Genomic DNA, 21,885 nt, shown 5'->3' with positions numbered 1-21,885 from the left:
AAAGGACTGAACTAAAAACAAAGCCAACAAAAGAAAACTTTGAAAATCCTTTAAAGTTGGAGGGATATTGCCAAGAACATCTGGTTATTTGAAGCAAAATATAAAATGAAGGGTGGCTCAAGACTTCTGTCCAGTACTGTAAATATATATTCCAAGTTAATAATGTGGTTAAACCTGCTGCCCATTTTATTTTATATGAGTAGGTCTGTCCAAATCATTGACGAGCGACCAGTTGCTCTTATTTTGAAAAGAGATGTGTTTGTCTTACTTGCTTGCTTCGCTAGTTCAGCAGTTCACCAATTTTGGTTCTCATTTGTTGTCATTTTTGTCGCTTAATGCACCAAATGTTTCCAGCTTGAAAAGGTCTGTGAGCAGGCAGGTCAGTGTAACACTCAGATTATTTCACTCTTTGTTAATCCTGTTGTGATAAATTCCAGTGACCAAATTATATCTTCTGGATAGTTGTTGGGTACCATGTGTATGCAGTGATGTCTGGTGACCTCTTTTTTTTTTTCAAATTCCACATTTGAAAAAATGTATCTAAAGTTTATAAACTGGTGTCTTTAGATCCAAAATCTTCAAATTTCTGAATAAGAACATCTGATTGTATAGATTCCTCTGAAGCCACTCACTCCCAAAGATTTATGTTGTGAGTTCTGAGGGGATGAAACCTGTAAAAATAGCTGGGGACAAGTTTTTTTTTCTTTCTCTTACCTTTACTTCTGAGATTTTGTACAGATTATAATATTATTATAATAACGATATTATTAACTATAGATATCTACATTAATTCAGTGGTACTTTAATTTAAGTAAAATAACTGATAACTGCTTCCACCTGAGCTCAATTGGCTCCAATGGTTTGTCAAAAAACAAAACAAAAGTGTATTTAGATTTGAATAATACAATTATTGCAGGTACCGACATTTTCAACAGAGGGCACAAGTGAGTGCTGTAATGATGGTATAGAATATAAGGGACAACATTAAAAAAAAAGTAAAGTGATTATGAATGAGTATATGAGCAGAAATTATACCTATTTCAAATGGATTCCTGCAGTTACAAAGAAAAACTATTTCTCTATTATCTACATAACAATAGACAATTAAATATATTCACAATACCATTTCAACAGCATAACAGTTAGTCACTCATGAAATACATAAAGCGATACCAACATCACATATCTTAATAGGTACGTGCTTGGATATGGTGTTGAATAGAATTATAATTCTTGTGAATACTCATTGATAAAATGCTGACCCTATTTGATTTGATGCGATGCATGGTCACGACGTAATTTTATTACAGCTATTTATTCATCCATCTTTTACATTTTTTTCTTCAAGCTCAAAAGCTCATTGGAAAATAATTGTGTATAGCTACTCAAACTGCATCAGAGTACTGAATGTACCTCACTCCCCAAGTGGCAAGACTCTGGCATGGCTCCTTGCAGGCAGCAGAGTAAGGATTGGGTTGTATTTTTGGAAGGGTGTGTGTGTGTGGATTGGTCGCCTTGTTAGGTCTGCAGAAGTATTTCTAAATGCAACGACTGTCAGGAGATAGCTGGGTGGCAGGGACAGGGGGAAAGGGGCTTTTCTCATTAGCCACCTGAGAAGCCATGAAAGATCCCTGGCTTATCAAGGCAAAAAATACAGAAAACTATAATAATTAGCTTCAAATTTTGAACACATAATTTATTATTCAAGAGCGACTATGTATATTGATTTAATCAACGTATATACACAGAAGACAAAGTAATCTGGAGAAGAGGAAGAAATAAAGAGAAAGAGTGCTCAATGGACACGCTCAAAAAATCCCAAATCTAACTCCAAAAGAGGATATCTGCAAAAGTTCTGCACCGAGGATATGTCCAGGAAGTTTTGATGTCAGCTGAAGGTGAAGTCAGACTGTCGGAGCTTTTCTCCTCAACAAGGTAACAAACAAAAACAGGAAGGGGGAAAAACAAGAAAGAAAAGCTATTCTCTCTGATCGGTGGGTTTCGGGCTGAGGTGCGGGATGAGTGGAGGTCGCTTTGAGTTTGATGACGGCGGTGCTTACTGCGGAGGCTGGGAGGGGGGCAAAGCCCACGGCCATGGCATCTGCACCGGACCCAAAGGCCAGGGTGAGTACTCAGGCTCCTGGAACTATGGTTTCGAAGTGGTGGGAGTCTACACGTGGCCCAGTGGAAACACCTACGAGGGTTACTGGTCGCAAGGGAAGCGCCATGGTCTGGGAGTTGAAACCAAAGGACACTGGATTTACAAAGGGGAATGGACTCATGGCTTTAAAGGGAGATATGGTGTACGAGTCAGTGGTGGCAGTGGAGCAAAGTATGAAGGAACGTGGAATAACGGGCTTCAGGATGGGTATGGAACTGAAACATATGCCGATGGAGGTGAGTGACACATAAAACACTAACGAAAGTATAAAAACACTCATCATATAGAACAAGGCTATTCTCAGCAGTGCTTCTATGTATTAATGAGTGGCAATGGGTTTTTTTTATTCAGTTCAATTCTATTCCATTTCATTAAATTATACTTTATAAATCCCCGAATTGACATTATGTTACTGCAGTAAAAAGCACTGTGGATTAAAAAAATTAATGAAATGATTTTAAAAAATCAGCTGACAAACATTTAGAAAGTTGAAAAGTTGCAAAAAGAGGTGTGGTAGATCGCTATTAATTCATTGAGATGTTTTTGTCGCTTGGACACAACTTAGCTGATGATGTCACACACCTCGTCAGCAGGTAACACAGGCGAACGCTCAAAGTAGAGAACATGAACAGGATCCCACAGCCAGCAGTTCAACATGTTGGGTGCAGAGATCCATCTCAGTGACATGTCCAGGATTACGTGTTCTGTTGCCAACTGGCAAGAACTTTAGTTTACAAACGTGCTTTTGATAAACTTAAACTACGAGTTTATGATTATTTAGGCTATACCCCAATTCTTGAGTTATCATAAGATGAAAGTTTCTTATTTGATAATACATTTTGACTAAATCATGGTAATTTGAGAAGAAACTTTAAAAGGAAGGGAAAGGCAGAAATACAGGTGAAAGAGTAAAATACCATAAAAGAGCAAAAAGGTGAAAATACTGTACTATATATTTACCACTAATCACAGAATAACTAAATGAATGTGTATGCACATTGAAACTGCAGTTGGCATCCTGTGCAGGGCGCTTTCTTTTGTGATTATCATTTGTGTATTAAAGTACAGCATTTTACTGCAGTAGCTGAGGTGAAGCCAGTTTAAACCTATATTGATATGAAAGATATATATCTTTCATATCTTTCTCGCAATCTAACTTATATATTGGATCTGTAAATTAGCTTTTGTTGTCTAGTGGGCTTGATAGTATGAAGTAACAGGGTGAATGGTTTAAGAAAGAAGATCCTTAAGTAGAAGTTACTTAAGTCAATGTAGTTACAGATGTCCTACAATGTAACATTACTCTGTTACAAGTATTAGCTCTGCTGCATACCCACTTTTACTTAGGATGATAAGTTGTTTTGCAAAATGGTCCCTATCCAAAGTTACTGTCGGGATATTGTAACTGATATGCTGCTATATGGTTTGAAGTTGAGCTCATTCAACTTATCTATCTGTTCATAACAAACTTAAATATAGCTTTCAAATTGTTGCTAGTAAAAAGTCGAATATTGGTATAAATAACATAAAGTGGACCTCTCTATTTCCCTGAAGTTAAGTGATTGATTAAAACTGTGGGTTACGCTCCACCGTGCTGTGGTTCTTCTTATTACACCGAACACCTCTAGCCAAGTGTAACAAGTTGGTTGCAGCAAGATCATTATAAGAGACATGGAGAGAAATAATTGCAGCCCGATAATTCTCCGGGTCTTTTATGATGTGTGTGTAACCAGAAGAAAATACCTCCCTGCTGCTGTCAGTCAAGCAGTCTTCTGAAATAGTTTGAGCCACACAGTAATATGTCCATTTCTTAAACGATACCATTACCCACAGAGGTTGGAAAAAACTCTAACATTTACAAGAATGCTAAAATAAATGTATTACATAATATATTTTGTCCATAAAAAGCATCCTACTATACATTAGCAAAAAGCTGTTAAATTACTGAAAGTATGTTGTTATGCAGCAGAATGGTCCCTTTTAGTTTAAAGATTATTTAGCATATTTAAATATACTAAATATTTAGCTAGCATATTTTTTCCACATTACAGCTGATGAAGAGAAATCTGTCATCGACTTTATTTATTTATTAGAACGGATGTTGCCTATAAACGAGTGAAGAGTAAGGATTGTAAAAATTCCAATATAAAGTGGCATAAATTAGAACAACTTGAATTTTAGTGAATACTTTTTATGCACTAATCATCAACAATTGCTTTAGAATTCCTACACATCTCATGAGAGGATTTCTTACACAATATTGCCAAGAAAACTTTTTTTTTGTTTGTGTTAAATGCTTTCATATTTTTTTTTAAGCTTCTAGTAGCATTTTGTTAGCCCTCCACCTTACTCATTTAACTTTGCAGAGGACACCAGATAGTAAAGACAAAAGACATGTATCGTTCTTGTACGTACAATAGTAGTGGTTCCCTGACTCTTCTGCTTGAAGCTGTGGTGGGGGATGTGATAGCACCAGATGTCAGGATTTAATAATAGAACCACAAGCCCCATGCCCTCTTGGCCTCAAGGGCTGAGGCCTAGCTGTCACTGTAATCCATACATGTCAATTTTAGCCTGAGAACAGTCCTTTAGCTGACTTGTCAGTGAAGTATTAATGAATGAGATGTTTAATTATAAAAATAACTATGACATTCTGGCTTAAGTAAAGTAAGTTTTAGCTAGTTTTAGTGACAGCAGTGTTAGCAACTCAATGAACCTTAACAAATTCTAACAATAGCTGTGGAAAATTACAATGCTAACATGCTAATGATGATAAGGTAATGTTCAGCATTTTCACCACTACGTTGTTTGTATGTTCATATTTACTAATGAACACGAAACAAGAAGTGTTTCTGGTGTTGGATGAAAAAAATGTTCATCTAAGAAAAGCTTTGTCAAGTGCAAAAGGACTAAAATCTTTAAAAATGTATGGTAAGGTTAATATACTTTGGGCTTGTGTGGTAATTTGTTTATAATTGCTATTCAACATATAGACAAATAGAAATGCCACCCTGTCAATTTTTCCTGAAAAAGTGCGTGAAAGGGGTTATATTGATGAAAATATTTCATGTCAATTATCAAGACCAGACAGGTCTTATGAGAGATTATGAGAGTATATTACTATCTTTTATCAGTAACATACTTTTTAATTTTAGAGCAGACTTCATTGTTTTTATGACACTGCTATCCCTTAAATCTTTGCCAAACAGATAGTCTAAAACTGTAGAGCAGGACATTTGTAGACACAGCAGTGAATGAGTGGTGATGCACGCACAGTATTAAAGTTAAGCAGAATATATTTGTTTGCAAACAAGCACTTTTTGATTCTGAAGTTTTAAGGGAGATCAAACAATATCTTAGCATGAAAATAAGGAGTCTTGCTGTCAAACTGAAAAAATAAGCTCTTGATAGAACATAATAAATGGAATATGACATCCACATTTTTGTCAAAAATACATAATCAAAATGTTACATAGCATATGTAAAATGCTTTTTGGAATGCATTTTTCTTGGTGTGTATTTTGTATTTGATCATAAATCAAAGTATTAGACATGCACTGCACTGTTTGTGCAAGGTGTTTTGTAGTCATCTTGTAATCTTGATCGTCTTTGAAATTTTATGTTGATGGAAAAGTCAACATAAAGAAAAGTCATTGAGCAATTTCAATGGGGTTCATCCTTTTGAGACCATGACCATCAATACAAATTTTCACTGCAAACCTTCAAATAGTTGTTGATATGCTTGAGCAGAATCATGCTGCTGATTAAAACAGCTGGAGCTTTGATGTTTAATTTCTAAACATTTAATTGCAGTAAAACTTAGGTCCTGTTTTCCAATGTTTCCAGGTACTTACCAGGGTCAGTTCACTGGCGGTATGCGACATGGCTATGGTGTTCGTCAGAGTGTCCCCTATGGCATGGCAGCAGTTGTACGCTCCCCTCTTCGTACTTCTTTGACTTCGCTTCGCAGTGAGCACAGCAATGGCACTGTCTTACAGCAAGATATCCCTGTCATCACTACCACCAATGCCTCAGGTGAAGAAACACCTGTTGCCACCCCAAACCAACTGGGACCATCCCGTGGGGGCTTTGCTCTTACTCTCCAGGTGGACCCTGAAGCTGTGAAACCCAAGAAGAAAAGTCTTTTTCGCAGGAGCTCCCTACTGGGAAAGCTGAAGAAGTCTGATTCAAGCACATCACTCTCAAGCCAGAAGAGCAAGATTAGCTTCCTGAGGACAGAATCAGCTCTCAGTTCCAATGCCAGCGACACAAACTCCACCATCAGTGGGGATGAAAGCCTGGCTGGAGCTGAGGACTTCCCCCCAGTGGAAGCTGACATAGATGCCACTACAACAGAGGTCTACATGGGAGAGTGGAAGAATGACAAGCGTTCAGGATATGGAATAAGCGAAAGGTCCAGTGGGCTGAAGTATGAGGGCGAGTGGCTCAACAACCAGAGACATGGGTATGGCTGCACCACATTTGCAGAGGGGGGGAAGGAGGAGGGCAAGTACATGAACAACATGCTGGTGAAGGCTATCAAGAAGAGGGTGATTCAGCTGAAGGGAACCAAGATCAAGCAGAAGGTGGAGCGGGCAGTGGAGGGCGCTCAGAGGGCAGCTGCCATTGCCAAGCAAAAGGCAGAGATTGCAGCTTCCAGGTAAGAACAGACAATCAAAGATGGTTCACCCTATGTCTGTTTCACTTCTCTCTTCTACATTTACTGCAATCACAAAACTAAAGTATCAGTTCAAATCTGTAGTAAAACTAGAAATCTTATATTTATATACTTATTTTGATATTTTTAACCTGTTGCTGAAGTTATTCCTTTTTTTTTGTAATCGTATCAAATGATATAATTAATACATTCAAGAATTGAAGAATCAACTCTTTACAGGAGGGTTAAATAAAAGTCCAGTGGACCCTGGCAATACTCTTAGAACAGTAGTAAATCACTGTTCTCTGAGTATTTTGAATGTCCCTGAGAGTAGCACAGGTGCTAAACTTTGAATGGAAAGTGAACACATGGACAGCACAAACTGGAGAAACTCCAGTAAATAGGGAAAAAACAGTTCAAACAGAAAGCATAAAGTAGTTGAAGTCCCTTTCCTTGACTGTTTTTTGTTGGCATCTTCATTATAAAACATAATTGTTTAGAGATCACTGTAAGAAATGAAGTAGCAGCTAAGGTAAATGTTCGGAGTCATACATGGTTGGAGATGTTAGAATACATGCTGGTTTTCCAATGGTGCAATCACAGTAGAGACTACTAAAAATCAGTTTGGTCTCTACTGTGATTGCACCATACAAGAAAGTCACAACATTTCTCTCTCTCTGTGTCTGTTGCTTTGTGTTTCTGACTGAACGTGTTTTCAAACACAAAGACCAAACTAAATTTGAAATCGTAGCTCCACTGCATTCTGCTGCATCGGGGAATGAATATGTGAAAGTGGATTTCACCTACATCAGTGTTAGAAGAGGAGTTGAGAAATGGCATAAGCAAATCTGAATGTTTTTTCGGTTACTGATATCATTCTGCAACAGCAACAAAACTGTAATGTTGTTCCTCCTAACTTGATAAGGAGAGTAAACATCATATACTCATTATTTACGTGACAGAACATTGTGCCTCCTACTGCAAGTCCAGTAAAAGATTCAGCTAAGAGAGGACTGAGTTCTAAGTAAACACACTTCCAACTAACATACCAACTATTCATCTAGAGACTACCAACAAAAAGCTTTAACCGTGGTTTTAACCTTATTGCCCTGTCTATGTTTGTTTTACATCCTGGAGGACAGGGATGGGGGGACACTAACAATCAGCACTATTGTTGGGCATTTGATGACAGATTCAAAATCATACAGTGAGCTAGCAGGGTTATATATGAAACACACCTCAGGACCCAGTACTTGCAAAAAGGTTTTTTTTAGAGCTGGTAAAGAAGAACAAGGTTACTCTAAAATTACCAACTTATTAATAAGTGTTTGCTGCTGTCAATAAGCAGGGGGCAAAGTCATTTTCATAAATAGATTTTGTAAAACGAAACAAGAAAGCTTTACATTTACAGTTTAGTTAAGGGCATGTAATCAAACTTACACAGCACCAATAAAGTTCATCAATTAATGTATGAGTTTGTGAGTAGTTATTAGAGCAGTAACATCACTACTCTAAGAAACAATTTAGATCAGCGGATTTTTCAACTATTCCATCCATTTACTGATAGTGAAATGTCATTGTAAACTCTTTTCTTCCCACACAGCAGGGTTTAACCTCAGAGTTCAAGGCTTTATGTCTTTGAAGAAAAAGCTAATTTTCCAATTCATTAAAAAAACAAAAAGAACTTTTTCACAGACCAGGGGCATGTTCACATGCTGTATAGACAACTGACATGTTTAAGAGCTCATGGTAATAAGTCGTTACTACTACCATTCTGACTAATTTATTATAAGATCAAGTCAAAGAAAATTTGTCATTTGTGGGTATGTACTGTTCATACATGTGCATGTCCACCTTTAGTTTTTTTGTGACCATACAAGGTGCTGTTGTGTCTATCTACAGTCATCACTGAAACCTTAGCTCAGTGTTTATAGCCATGAGACACTTCACTGATAGACTGCAGACCTCTGTCCCAGTAGATTGAAATCTAAATATTGAACTGTACGCATAAGCAGTATATAAGAATTATTCACTCTGTCACTGCTTTAAGCTCACATTCTGCACATCAGGAGAAGGAGAACGGGCTGAGAATGGAAGCGTACACGCTGTATTTATGCAGGACTTTGTCCAGAAGAGTCATGGTGGCCTTTACAAACTATCTGAAACTCCAATGTACTGGAAGACCAGAGCTGGATTGTAGCCAAGTTCCCTTATTGAGAAGTATGTCTTCAGTACTTGAATTCTATACCATTTCATATTTTGAGTTGCTGACATTTTAGAAGAGAACTTTCACAAAATGTACTGCTCATGTTTTTGGTTAGCGTTCACATTACACTTTTAGATACAAAAATTTCAAATGACATTTTATATTTATTCAATTTTATACACATGTATTCATTAATGCCCTACAAAAAAGCAATGCCTGTTTTGGAAGTATGCAGGCATTTTTACTCTAGGTTGCCAACCCGATGACATGACAGAACTGTTGTGAGAACTGGAAGATCCAAAAATAGAATGCAGATTACATTGTTTTGTTGATGTTGTTTTATTACAAATGTGCAGCATGCTAAAAGAAAGAAGAAAAAAAGCAATCTGGTATTGTCTTAGTTAGCAGAATGATAGTACGGCGTCTAACCCTAACCCTAGCAGGGTGATAGAAAGGCTAGAGACTGAGTGGTGGCAGGCAGGCAGAACTGACAGATAAGCTCTGGGTAGAATCCTGGAAACATGGAGGACAAAGCTAATCAGACGGTCTGAACTAAAGCAAAAAAAAAAAACAATAAATCTTAAGTACTCTAACTAGAGTTGGCCACATCTGTTGTTACCAGGCTGGCTTGGACAACAATCTGACCACAAGTGAGAGAAATACCTGGTGTGTGTCTAATAGTCAACAACAAAAAAGAGATAGGGTTATGGAAGGATGGTATGAGAAATTCGTAAGGACTTGGAAAAAGACCACCACACTGCAACGAGAATCCAACCACACTTACACCAAGCTGTGTTGTAAGCCTGCATCACTGAAACTGTGTTAGAAAATTGAATACTTCTTCTAACTGAGCAGCTATACTCCATTGGTCCTGCACATAAACTGGAACCTTTGTTATATAAGCAGAGGAGACATGACACATCTGTTCCTGGCAATGGTTCGTTCCTGCTATGATCTTTTAGCAGTGAAGTCAAGGGATAAAAATACATGTACAACCAGTGCACTACATGGGATGCCAGACCTGGCCTCTTCAAGTCCAGTTGGTTAAAGAGTTTGCTGGCATTTACACACTCTATGGACATTGTTCTGCAGCATGGGCTGCCAGCTGGGTGTCTGGAGGAAGGCCTGTGTGGAAGGGCAGAGTGTAAATGACGCACACTGGGGCCATGTGGTAACTGAGGAGCCCTGACTAAATATGGACAGGCGCACTCTTGCTGTATCACAATCACACGGGAATGCAACAGCTGATTATCCACCCTCCCCCTTGCTGTCAGAGCCCATCTTCCCTGTCTGGTCACAAACAGACACTCTTTTCTTTTGCTCAATTGCATTGACTCTGTCCTTTAACGTCCGCATTCCTATTTTAGGCTGTCACTTTATTCACTATTGTACAGATAATTGTCAGAATACAACTTAACTTGAAAACAGTATGTGCTTGTCTCTTTATGTCTACTGAAAGCTTTTGCTTCTCTGCTAATAGCAGCAGTTAGAGACTCAGTACGTCTTGTGTCAGCAGGGGTGTCAGATGGTTCTGTGGATAAAAATATGACACAGCTCATAAACAAGTGCTTGGGTATAAAGGGTTGGTGTATACATGTACCACACCTTGCTTTAGTGTTAAAGCTTGGATATCGTACAGTACTGCTGATAAGAGCATTCTGTGTTGGATTGCAAATAACCAGTCAGAACATTTGTAAACAGCATTCAGTTGTTACTTCAGGTCAGCACTATTTGCAGGCTCGTTTTTAAAAGTTGATCATTTAATGAGAAATAATGTTAAAAAGGGAAAAAATTAGGAGTCCATATTAGTTAGAGACACTGATGAGATTTCTGTAACTGTTCCTCACAATATGACCTCTAAGCAACGTTGCAATAATGAGGTTTCAATTAGCACATTTTGGTAAAGTGATTCAATTATATTTAAAAATATAGTCATCTGTTTATAGAAACTGTATGTCTCTTTCAACTCCCTCATGTATGCTCACACACTCTCCCCACAGTTGAGCAGGACCCTCCACAAAGATCCGGCAGCACATGCCAGAATGACAGAATATCTCCTGCCACCAGCAGGCTCCAGGGCGGCTGCAGCAGGATAAAAAACAGACAAAGCAAAGGGACCCAATGGCCTACATGAAGAGAGAGTTGTATATTCTACTGGCCAGATATTAAGCTTTTGATTGTTTTGTGATCTTTAAACTTCGGGGTCTCGCTCCTACAGCTGGTATCTCTTAACTTCTCAGAGTAAATTGAATGTCCTCTCAAGGCAGCTCCCAGAAGTATTGAGGGAATTCAGGAATTCGGTGTAATCTCTGGTTTCAGAGAAACACGGGAAGAAAGACTGAGGCAGTTATACAACTTCAGGGGTCACTCTGGAAAAATGTAGAACTGACACCTTTTCACCTATAGTGTGGAAAGACAAGTGTTTGTCGTGTTTCATCTCTCCACCCTCTGTCTATCATCTAACAATTAGCAGATGCAACAAACTTTATCAGAAACAGCAGAAATCTAAAAGCAGCTCATTTGCTATTTCATATATACAATGGATCACATGACCACAGGGAGGAAGCCACAGATAACATTTAGGGTTACACCTGCATCTAGAAGTGAGAGAGAGATGTTTTCAGCGACACCAGAAGGTGCATTCACCTCGACTGTATTTGAACTGTCCAAATGTACACTATATAGTCCACTGTGCAGTGTGTCTTTCATTTTGCAGTGGTTTTTCAAAATGTCTACTGTAACTTGGTTTACTGAACATGGTTTACTGAAAACATGTGGTACACCTAAAGTAGTTTCCAAAAGCTTCTTCTCTGTTGTCTGTGCACAATGATACCACTTGGATGACTCAGTCTTGAAGTGACTAGTCTCTTTCTCAGCTTGAGCAGTGGAATTTTAGAAATTATATGTGAAATATGTAACAGAAGCATGTTTTGAACACTGCATTCAGTGTATGCAGTGAATATGTTAGGGATACATTGTTATATACCCACTTTGGAGATGTTTGTGGCTACAACAGTGGGGGTGCTGTAGCTCTAAAAACAATTATTCACAAACAATTGTCTTGTTTTGACATATTTAGCTTTTAATGGCTCAAATGAAATCATAATGATTATTATACTAAAGATTATTGTATAGTTACAGCTCCAACCCATGCTTGGATTGTAGGATATGGTACAACCAAGGCAGTTATGGATACATAACAGATTTGAGTTTTGTGTTCCCATTAAAGTTCTGTAATAATTATGAGATTCTTCTTAACTCTCTTGCATTCTTTTACCCCTCAGTCGCTCTCTGACCTCCTTTATTTCTACACTCTCTACTGAAACCTCCTCAGACACCGTTGTCTAATATCAGACTGATTTGTTCCAGTACATTTATTTTAAAAGGTTTCTATAACGTTCTTTCCATAACAAATCACTTACTAGTTAATTGTTGGGTTTCCTGCAGTGTTCAGTTTGAATCAAGAAGCTGCTGCTCCATGTAAAGAGATCAGAAGAGTGGACAGATTCAAAGGTCTGGATCCAAGCACCTAACAGGGCAGCTGTTCATATTCCTCTTGGGATTGTACACATTGGAAGACACTGCTTTCTACTGTCCTCACTCAAAACTCATTTTTTAAACACTTATTCTCATAATTGATTTATAATCCTGTTGGTCTTTTTTTTAGTACAATCCCTCTTTCTGGAAAAGTTGAGAAATGTTCTAAATGCAATAAAAGCTTTATCTGTAATTTGTTAATTAGTTTGAGCCTCTGTTCAACAGACACATGTTCAAAGACATTACTTCGGTTTCTTCACTGACCAAATTAATTTTGTTTGGAAAATTTAAACAAATCTAGAAATTGATGTTAGCAGCACAATCAAAGAAGTTGGGAGAGAGGCACGTTTACAGCTCTGTTACGTCACTCACCCTTTTAATTACACTTTTGAATAATTTATTAATCTGTTTGTTGCATTTTTGCGAATCTGTGTTCATTCTTGCTAAATACAAACTTTCTGCTGATCAACAGACCATGATTGTTCTTGCCTGATTCCACAGAACATGTGTCCAGTGTTTTTTTCACAAAACTGAAAATGTGATTTGCGTAGTTTAGTAACGTATGCAAAATCATACAACAGTTCTGTCACAGAGACTATTTTTGTTCGTTAAAGGAGCATCATATTTGGGAACTTCTTTCATTGTGCATTTTAGTACACCAATACCATCCATCCAGTAACTGACAAATATTAGAATTGCCACCTCTTTTTAACCCCTCGGTTGCACTGGTGTGCCTTAGAAAGTGCTTGGTGACCGTGTGTATCTCAGTGAGGACAACTATACTTTAGCAGAAAATATTGTAATATTGCAAACAAAATATATGATCACCTGATCAAATGTGATCCAATAAACTGGACTACACTGCTCAACAACCAATATGAAATATATTAACAAAATATATTGAGAAATTAACCATTTTGGTCTATTAATTGCATTGGTTGATGATAAGCTAAATATGGAATATCAACACTGTGTTCTCTCATTGTTATCTTATTTTAGTTTTTTAGTTTAGTAATCATTGTGGTGTGTTAGAGGTAATAGCCATGGGAGTTACATGCACTACCCACTCACTCACACACTCATACAGCACATCTTAGTCCATATAGGCTACATGGGGCATTCTTCTAAACATTCACATACATTCATTCACCAATGGACGCATTGGTAGGTGTGAGGTTCAGTGTCTTGCCCAAGGACAAGTCAACATGTGGGCTGGAGAAGCCAATTGGTCGGCAACTGCTCTTCTTCCAGAGCCACAGCCACCCCGGTAAAACCTTTGTTAGTTGATGTTAGCATGATTGATAACAAAAAAAGAAAAAGAGACTATATGAAAGTAAAAGGTTTTCTCACCCTGACTACTGCATCATCCCTTCCTTGTTTTTTTTTTTTTTGTAGTACTGGATTCCTGGCAACTCTGTTAATACAAATTTTATTTACACAGTAGCTTTGAGAGCAACCTGATGGCTGAGATCACAAATTAGATGTGATGCTGAAGATATAAGAAGACTTTTACATTTGATTATTTAAAGGTTTGGTCTACAAACTGTTAAAATAATTCTATCCAAATCTATGATCACATTCTATGACGGCATACTACAAATGCAGCTGTTTTTTATCTAATGATTTTGTTTATTTGTGTGTTTCTACCTTGTCCAAAACACAAATCCTGCATATCAAAATGATTAAATTTATTCGTACCTATTCTACAACCCAACATGAACAGCAACAAAAAACACAGATTTGCAAATATCATACATTAATAGTTTGTCAACAATAGAACAGAGAAAATGGGACATATTGGTATTTCATGAAAGATATTTTTTTCTTTAAAAAGTTGGAATGGGAGCAACAAAAAGATAGAGAAGAGATACTAAAAAGAAACAGCTGGAGGAACGTGTTGCAACTAATTAACCGCCCACAGCAAGTGGCCTTTCACATGGAAGAAACTTTTCTGATATTGTCCAAAACTAAGTAAGCATATGTTTCCAGTACCTCAATAATCTTATCTTGTTTGTTGATTCTGTAGCATTTTTTTGTTTACAAAGACTAGCTTTTTCCTGTTCCTTTGCATCAAACTGAGCTATCCATATAGCCAAACTGGTATGACTCATTCACAATTACCTCAAACATTTCATGATAATGTGACGATTGAAAATTTTCCAACATATCACAATAATATTTCAGATTATTATTCTTGCTACTGGTTCCCACTGATTTGTAACTTGTTTGGTATCTCTTGACTGCAGGACAGCCCATGCAAAGGCGAAATCAGATGCAGCTGAACAGGCTGCTCAGGCCTCCAACAGTGAGTCCAGCATTGCCAGACTGGTGGCCAAAGAGCTTTCTCCTTCCTTCTACCAACCAGGTCAGTGGACATATAGTCATTTGAGAGGAATAGCTTTGACTAACTTTGATTTTATTGAGGTATTTACTTTCACCTGTGCTCTGATGTGCTTTTCTTTCCAATAGGTGGCATATGTTTATCTTTGTAAGTGACTTGAATGCACCACAAAATGCTAATCACAGGCAATACTCCTATGCTAAGGCTTATGCTTGTGGAAACATCACACAAATCAACAGGTTCAGCTGGATGACAGATGGTCCAGCTTTGTTGTTTTACCTACTTGTTTTTATAGAATCAATATGAACCTCCAACTGCTATTTTTGTCATTCTTTGCCCCTTGTTTTATACCTTTTGCCGGTAGATCCCTCTGTTGAGGCTCACCACAAGGAGAATTGAATCTGAATGTCTAAAAAAGGAAAGTCTTATTTAGTTGAAGGAACCATATCAGTTTCATGGTGAGCCTGTCGACACACACACATTGACACAAAAGCAAAGCAGCCTCCTGCTTCTCTTCTTCTTCTCCTCATAGGGAGCTTGAAGAACATAGTCCATCAAAAAGACAGAAAGTCATCCAGCTCTCTGATTAACACGTTACAGACTATATTTAGAAGTGGAAAAAAAATGTCCTCTGACATGGATATCTTGCAAATAACTGCTTCACTTTTGCTGGGAGAAAGGTTACACAATTGTGAATGAAACACAATACTCTATATTTCATCTATTAAATCTAATTTTTAAAAAAGATTTTCAGTCTTCGAAGAAACAGGACTAAAGAAGCTTATTCCTCTGAGCCTCTTAGCTACATCGTACAAAATCAAATCATATTCATATACTTCTTTCCAAACGTGTTAATCCAACTAAACAATTCTACCGTGGAGACTGCAGGATACTGTCAGAAAATCAGAAAATGACCTTGTCGGCTTCCAGTTTGTATTATCTTTTTTTAAATGTTTTGTTGTTTGTCATGCATTTTATGGAAAATTTACCCTGATCAACATTTTATGAAGCCTAACTATAAAAAACTATATTTGACAGGAAACATCTGTAATATACTGTTGATGAAGTGGCAGGGGAATTTTGTTGTGGATAGTTGGACTTTAGGGGCACTCTTGCTCACCCGGTAGAGTATGCACCCTACACGAGACAGCTAAGTGCTCACTCTTGCAGGCCCAGGTTTGAAACTGTATCTGGTTTATCTACTGCATGTCCCTCCCACTATCACTATTTCCAAGTCTTCTTTCCACTGTCCAAATAAAGGGAACTATTTTTTTAAAAATGCTAATAAATTTACATTGATCAAATGTATATATGGTCTTATTAAGCTGTATGCTCTCTAACATAAGGACTCAACTGGTTCTTTAGGTCCCGAGTATCTGAAGAAGAGAGTGTTACAGGAGGTAGTGGAAGATAGAGAGCATACAGACACTATTATGCATGAGCCCCTGCTGGCTGAAGAGGAGCCCCTACCCACACCACCTGAAAGTCCACTTCTGAATGAACTTGACCACCTCATACCTGGTTCATCCCCAGGGCGCACCCCATCCCCCAGCCCAGCTATAATCAGCAAGGAAGACCCCAAACTCCTCAGTCCAAGAGGATGGAATGAGGACAAATCCAGTAAAGGTGGTGGTATTAAAGGAGGAAGTAAGCCCAACAGCGCACCAAGTAGTCGCCCCAACACCCCTTCAAACTCGGCTGTTGCACCTGTTTCAACTGCATCTGATGAAGGAGGGGCCTCTAGCAGTCGTGGCCCTTCTCGCTCTCCTAGTCGTCAGAGCAACAAGAATGAGCAGGGCTCTGATCTAGAGATTAAGCCACTGCAGAAATTTGACTCTGAAGCAAAAGCGCCAGACCTCGCTCCAGCTGCTGCTGCCCCTGTAAGGAATAGCCTCATCTTGCCAGATGAAGAAGAAGCCCCACGCTCTGCCTCTTGTGTGCCCGCCAAAGCTGTGACCCCTGAACCTAAAGCTACAGACGTAAAAACTGAAAGAGCTCCATCAGTCCATGAACGATCACCATCCGTCTCCGAGAAAAAAATGCAGTCCAGGGAAGGGAGCAGGCCAACCAGCAAAGCAGAGACAAGGCCATTACCAAAACGACAACCCAGCCCAACTCCACCCCCTAAACCTGCTTCCAATCTTGAACCTAAAACAGTTACAAAGCAAGTTGAAGCCAAACCTGCCAAACCTGCCCTGAAGGCCATGGTGTCAAGCCAAAGTAATGAGGTGATTACAGAGTCTTCAGAACTGGAGGTGAGACAGTAAGAATACATAAATACTCGCATTTCATTCTTTTAAGCCATCTTTGCTGAACAACTGCTGTTTATTTCTCTAAAGACAGATGTTTGTCCATTCAAAAAAAAAAAAAAATCACCCCCTCCAGACGACAAAGTAGAAATTCCCACAAACATTGTATTAATCACATCAGAATAGTATGTATAGATGTCTGCATTAACAGCATGTCAAAACACAAGAGAAGAACATTCTGCCTATTCTGTTGATTCAATTTTGGCAAAAAGTTCAAAACCAAAACAGTAGTTCACTTAATGGAAAAACCAAAAGAAAATATCATTTAATTTGCGTGGACAAAGAATGAAGTACAATTGTTGCTTAATGTAATGTAACAGTACAAGATAATGAAAGCCCAAGAACATTCTAATTACACAGAGCACTCATTAATGTGATCAGTCATAACATTATGACCTCCTGCCTCCTGCTTTTATGTCAAACAGGCCCTGAACCGTTAATGCAGGAGTTCCACTAGAACTCTGAAGGCATGGTGTGGTATCTTGCACAAAGCGGTCAGTAACAGATCCTTTAAGTCTAGTGTGTTGTGAGACAGGGCCTCCATGGATCTGATTTGTTTGTCCAGTACATTCACGTGAGCGTGGTGGATTGGAATGGATTTAGATTGTTTTAGGGGGCGAGTCAAATCCCAAACTCACTGTGTTCCTCAAACCCTTTTTTAACCATTTTTGCAGTGTGCCAGGGCACATTATCCTGCTTATAGAGATCACTATCAAGAAGCCCTTTCAGCAATGGATGCTGGTCAGCATGGGCACTCTGACTAACCTGCAGCTAGGCAGCCCATACGCAAAAACATTGTGATGAACTGTGTTCTGAAGCCTTTCTGTTGGAACCAGGATAAACCTTTTTGTAGCAACATGATAACACAACTTTGGACAGCAGTGATGCAGCATTATCTTCACTGGCCCGTGCTGTGCATCAATGAACCACGCCTCTGTCTCAGGTCCTCACCCCTGTGGACTGGGAACATCCCAAAAAATAATGAGCGATTATGGAGATGTATGATCCAGTCATCTAACCATGAAAGTTTGGCTCATGTAGAAGTCAAACAAATCCTTACGCTGGCCTATTTTTTCTCTTGCAACACATCAACTTCAAGGACAAAATATTCACTTGCTGCCTAAACTGTCCCACACACAATAGCCAGGTGCTATTTTAATAAAAACAGTCAGCTTTTTCTTTTCGGAGCTGTCATAATGTTATAACTTATCTATAAATTTCAAAAACTGATTTCCATTAAGATGGTGATATGTTATTCTTACTACCATGAATGATGATATAAATGTTTTACCTTTCTGTTGTAAATGTTTGATATGTGAACACATTAAAATAAGAATATCACATTAGAGGAATTTACATGTATACTGTTCACTCTAAAGATTGATGAGATGACAAATACCTTCATTGTGTCTGCCCATTTAAAATAAGCCAGAATAGATATTAGCTTAGCTTGGCATAGGGACTGAAAACAGGGTTCAAAGCTAGACTGACTTTGTCCAAAGCTAACAAATACCACCTATCTCTGCCTCTAACAACTAAAAACAATATACAGATGTGAGCTTTATTACTGCTGGCTCAAGGAGGTTACCAGTTGCCTCAACCTGCCTCAACAGTCTTCTTAATTGCAGCTTTATACAGTATATAGCAGAAAGGCATGAGAATGATGTTGCTCTTTTCATCTAATCTCAATTATAACACAAAGAAAGTTTGCCTCACCTTCTCAAACTACTTCTATAGCAGTATTTTCAACAATCCTCCAGCTGTTCATCACATTTACAAAGACTGAAACTTGACAGTAAACAAATAACTTACAATTGCATTTATGTTGGTCATCTACTGAATGCACTGTGCTCATACAACATATGTTCCTTTCTTTTAAGGGCCCAAACACGATAATGGTCTGCATGGTAATCCTGCTCAACATTGGCCTGGCAATTCTCTTCGTTCACATTTTGTCATGAGACAAATGCCACCACATCAGGTAAAACACCAACCCAACCCTGTCTCCAAGAACTTCTAGGATAAGATAAAATAGACCTTTATTCTTTGGAATTGAATCATGCACTCATACACATTTGAGTTGAGATACAGTTACAGCTCAACTGGGCCATTTAACTGGACCTTCATCCTTGTAACAGTATACATGCATGGGAGTGGAACTAAGTTATTGACCGAAGTGCATCCAATACCACAACACTGTGGATTGTGAGTTAAACATTGGAGACATTCTGCTGCTTCAAACTTTCTCTGTGGGAGAAATTAGACGTAAGCGTAGCTGAAATCACAACAATTACATTGCCTTTAACTTATTTGAAAGATAATTTTGTTAAATAACGCTACAGTTATAAATCTCAATTATATTAGTGCAAAGAGACATTCCAAAAATGCTTTTAAGAGGACATAATCACATTTTTGCAATTGAGAGCATATTTTTAGGTGTCTGAAGTCACTACTATTCAAAAATACAGCCCTGGCATTTTGTTTTGGGCCCCCTTCATATATAACAAATGTGACGTTCAGTGAGCTCATCATATTTGCAGAGAGATTACTTACATCCCTTTACAAGGTTATACAGCTTATTTTGCCTTCCCTGCACCTATCCTCAACTTCAGATGGTGCTGCATTTGCTGTACCTTGGAAGGAGGAATTTCACAATCTTCTCTTCCTGCTTTTTGCTCTGATATCAACATCAAATTTCATGATAAGTGAAATTGTTCATTTAAAGAAATAACTGAGCTGATAATAGTATCCCTACTTTGTGTAATGTACTAAGAAATCTGACCTCTAACTGGTGTTTTTTACAGGTGTAAGTTGTGAAATTCTGATTTCTCATTTGTCACTGAATGCACCATGCATCAGTTCAGCACTGGTAACAGCCATTTAAAAAACACACCAAATATAAATGAGAAATAAATGCAAAACTGTGCCTAAAAGAGTGATCTGTACCCAACCATGGTACACCTGCAGTCAATGGAAATTATTAGTATTTGAAAATGAAATTGCCATTTAATTATTTTCATAATAGGTCAAGTAAACATTGAGGAAGAGCGTGGAGGATAAGAGTCCCGTGGATCACTCCATGGCCACTAAAATGATCCGTTTGAATAGAGTTGTAAATTATTATAAATTGCAGTGGTGTTATTTTGACCAAAGCATGTCACAGATATTTCATGAAGACCTCATGAAATTGTGTCAGTTAGAAAAATAAAAAGGCGTAATGTGTCTCCTAGAAGCAACGGTGAGCTGCCAAAAGTGGTTTATTGGGAATTTCTTTGCTTTATTGCTGCATCAATATACACTTACAGTTTGGGGTTAGAATCACTCCTTCATGTATGTGTGCACACCAAGAAGTGTGTCTTATCGGTGTGTTAGTCCAGTTTAGAGAAACTAAATTCAGTGAAAAAACTCAACTCAATTCATGTTTTTGGTTGGATTTGGACTTACATATAATAATTTGTTATTTTCATAGTTTCATGTGAGGAATATTTTATTTGCTACCTCTAAGTTTCAACATTCGATGTTGTTTCAATAGAATATATAAGGTTTACATTTTTATCAAATCATTGCATTTGTTTCTACTTACACCTCATCAATTTTACAGCACCTCCCAACTATTTTGGAAATGGGTGATTTGTATAAAAAATGACTGTAGAAGGCAACACATTAAAAATGAATTTATGTGGGTTTGCTGCAGGTTACTAGCGGTGTTGGAGAGCGATGCTGTTGCTCTTCCTCCATATGGACCAGAGATCAAAGACATCGCTGATGGTTGACAAGAGCCTCCTGCAGACCGCTGCAGGTTTTTGTTGGTGTAATTGTGTGAGGATCTGTGGAGATCATCTCTTTCCAGTGCTTAAAGAAACTGAAAGACACTACACGACTGAAACCTCTCAGTTAATCTGAATATGATTGTTATACTAAAGTTGCTGGCTGGATGGTTAAGTATGTCTTGGAGTGGACACTCTAGAAGCAAAGCGGTAATGCAGAAGTAAACTTTGTCACTGTTTCACACAAGCATGTCATCATTTGCAGTGTAGCTTTTAACAAAACCCTTAATTGGCTCATACTGACTTGCTCAACTCTGAATCAGTAGATCATCACATTTTGTCTCAACATGGTTTCTTTCATCATTGTAGCTGAATGAATGTTGCTACCATATACGGACTGAATTTTCTTTCCACTATGCCTTGAACTTGATTTGACGCTGCAGCAGATGTGAAGTATTTGGGAATGATAAATGTCACCATCAATTATTTAATTCATTGCCATGTCTGGTGTTAAACAGGTGAAAAAGATGCTTTAGGAAAGGGTATTGAAATGTGTGCTTATATCGTCTGAAAGAGTTCTCCCAAAGCTTCTATAAATATAGGTCATGTTATCATCTTGTGGCTTTTCACTCCCATGAGAAAAGCTCCAAAGTGTTATGAGTTACATTTCTACTTATACAATATCTTTTTATGAGACTGTGGTCTACAACGCTGCAAAATTTTCTCTTTTAACTTTGATTGATATGCATGCGTTGTCAGTCTGCTCATAATTTCTTTGGGGAGCAGATAAAACAAAATGAGAGGGGAAAACAAGAAACTTAGGAATGCTTTCGCTTAGGTCCGTATGTTCCTCTGAAGCCATGTAGTGCCATTTGGAACCTCTGTGGTTTCAAATGAGCTTAAAATT

The 21,885-nt window shown here is 38.1% G+C and overlaps 1 protein-coding gene across 1 annotated transcript; it reads left to right on the top strand.

The window, feature by feature from the left end:
• Positions 1-1,558: 1,558 nt before the first annotated feature.
• Positions 1,559-21,649, top strand: jph2 (junctophilin 2). The gene is made up of 6 exons (XM_072367425.1): positions 1,559-2,397; positions 6,008-6,821; positions 14,808-14,926; positions 16,268-17,157; positions 19,092-19,192; positions 20,906-21,649. The coding sequence occupies exons 1-5, from the start codon at positions 2,019-2,021 to the stop codon at positions 19,170-19,172; spliced, it is 2,283 nt and encodes a 760-aa protein (XP_072223526.1). The 5' UTR covers positions 1,559-2,018; the 3' UTR covers positions 19,173-19,192; positions 20,906-21,649.
• Positions 21,650-21,885: the final 236 nt, after the last annotated feature.

The sequence above is a fragment of the Leuresthes tenuis genome, unplaced genomic scaffold (genome assembly GCF_036924035.1).
Source record: "Leuresthes tenuis unplaced genomic scaffold, fLeuTen1.0.hap1 SCAF_16, whole genome shotgun sequence".
Lineage (NCBI taxonomy): Eukaryota > Metazoa > Chordata > Actinopteri > Atheriniformes > Atherinopsidae > Leuresthes > Leuresthes tenuis.
Note: the sequence above shows the minus strand (reverse complement) of the source record. Positions and strands in the feature narration are given on the sequence as shown.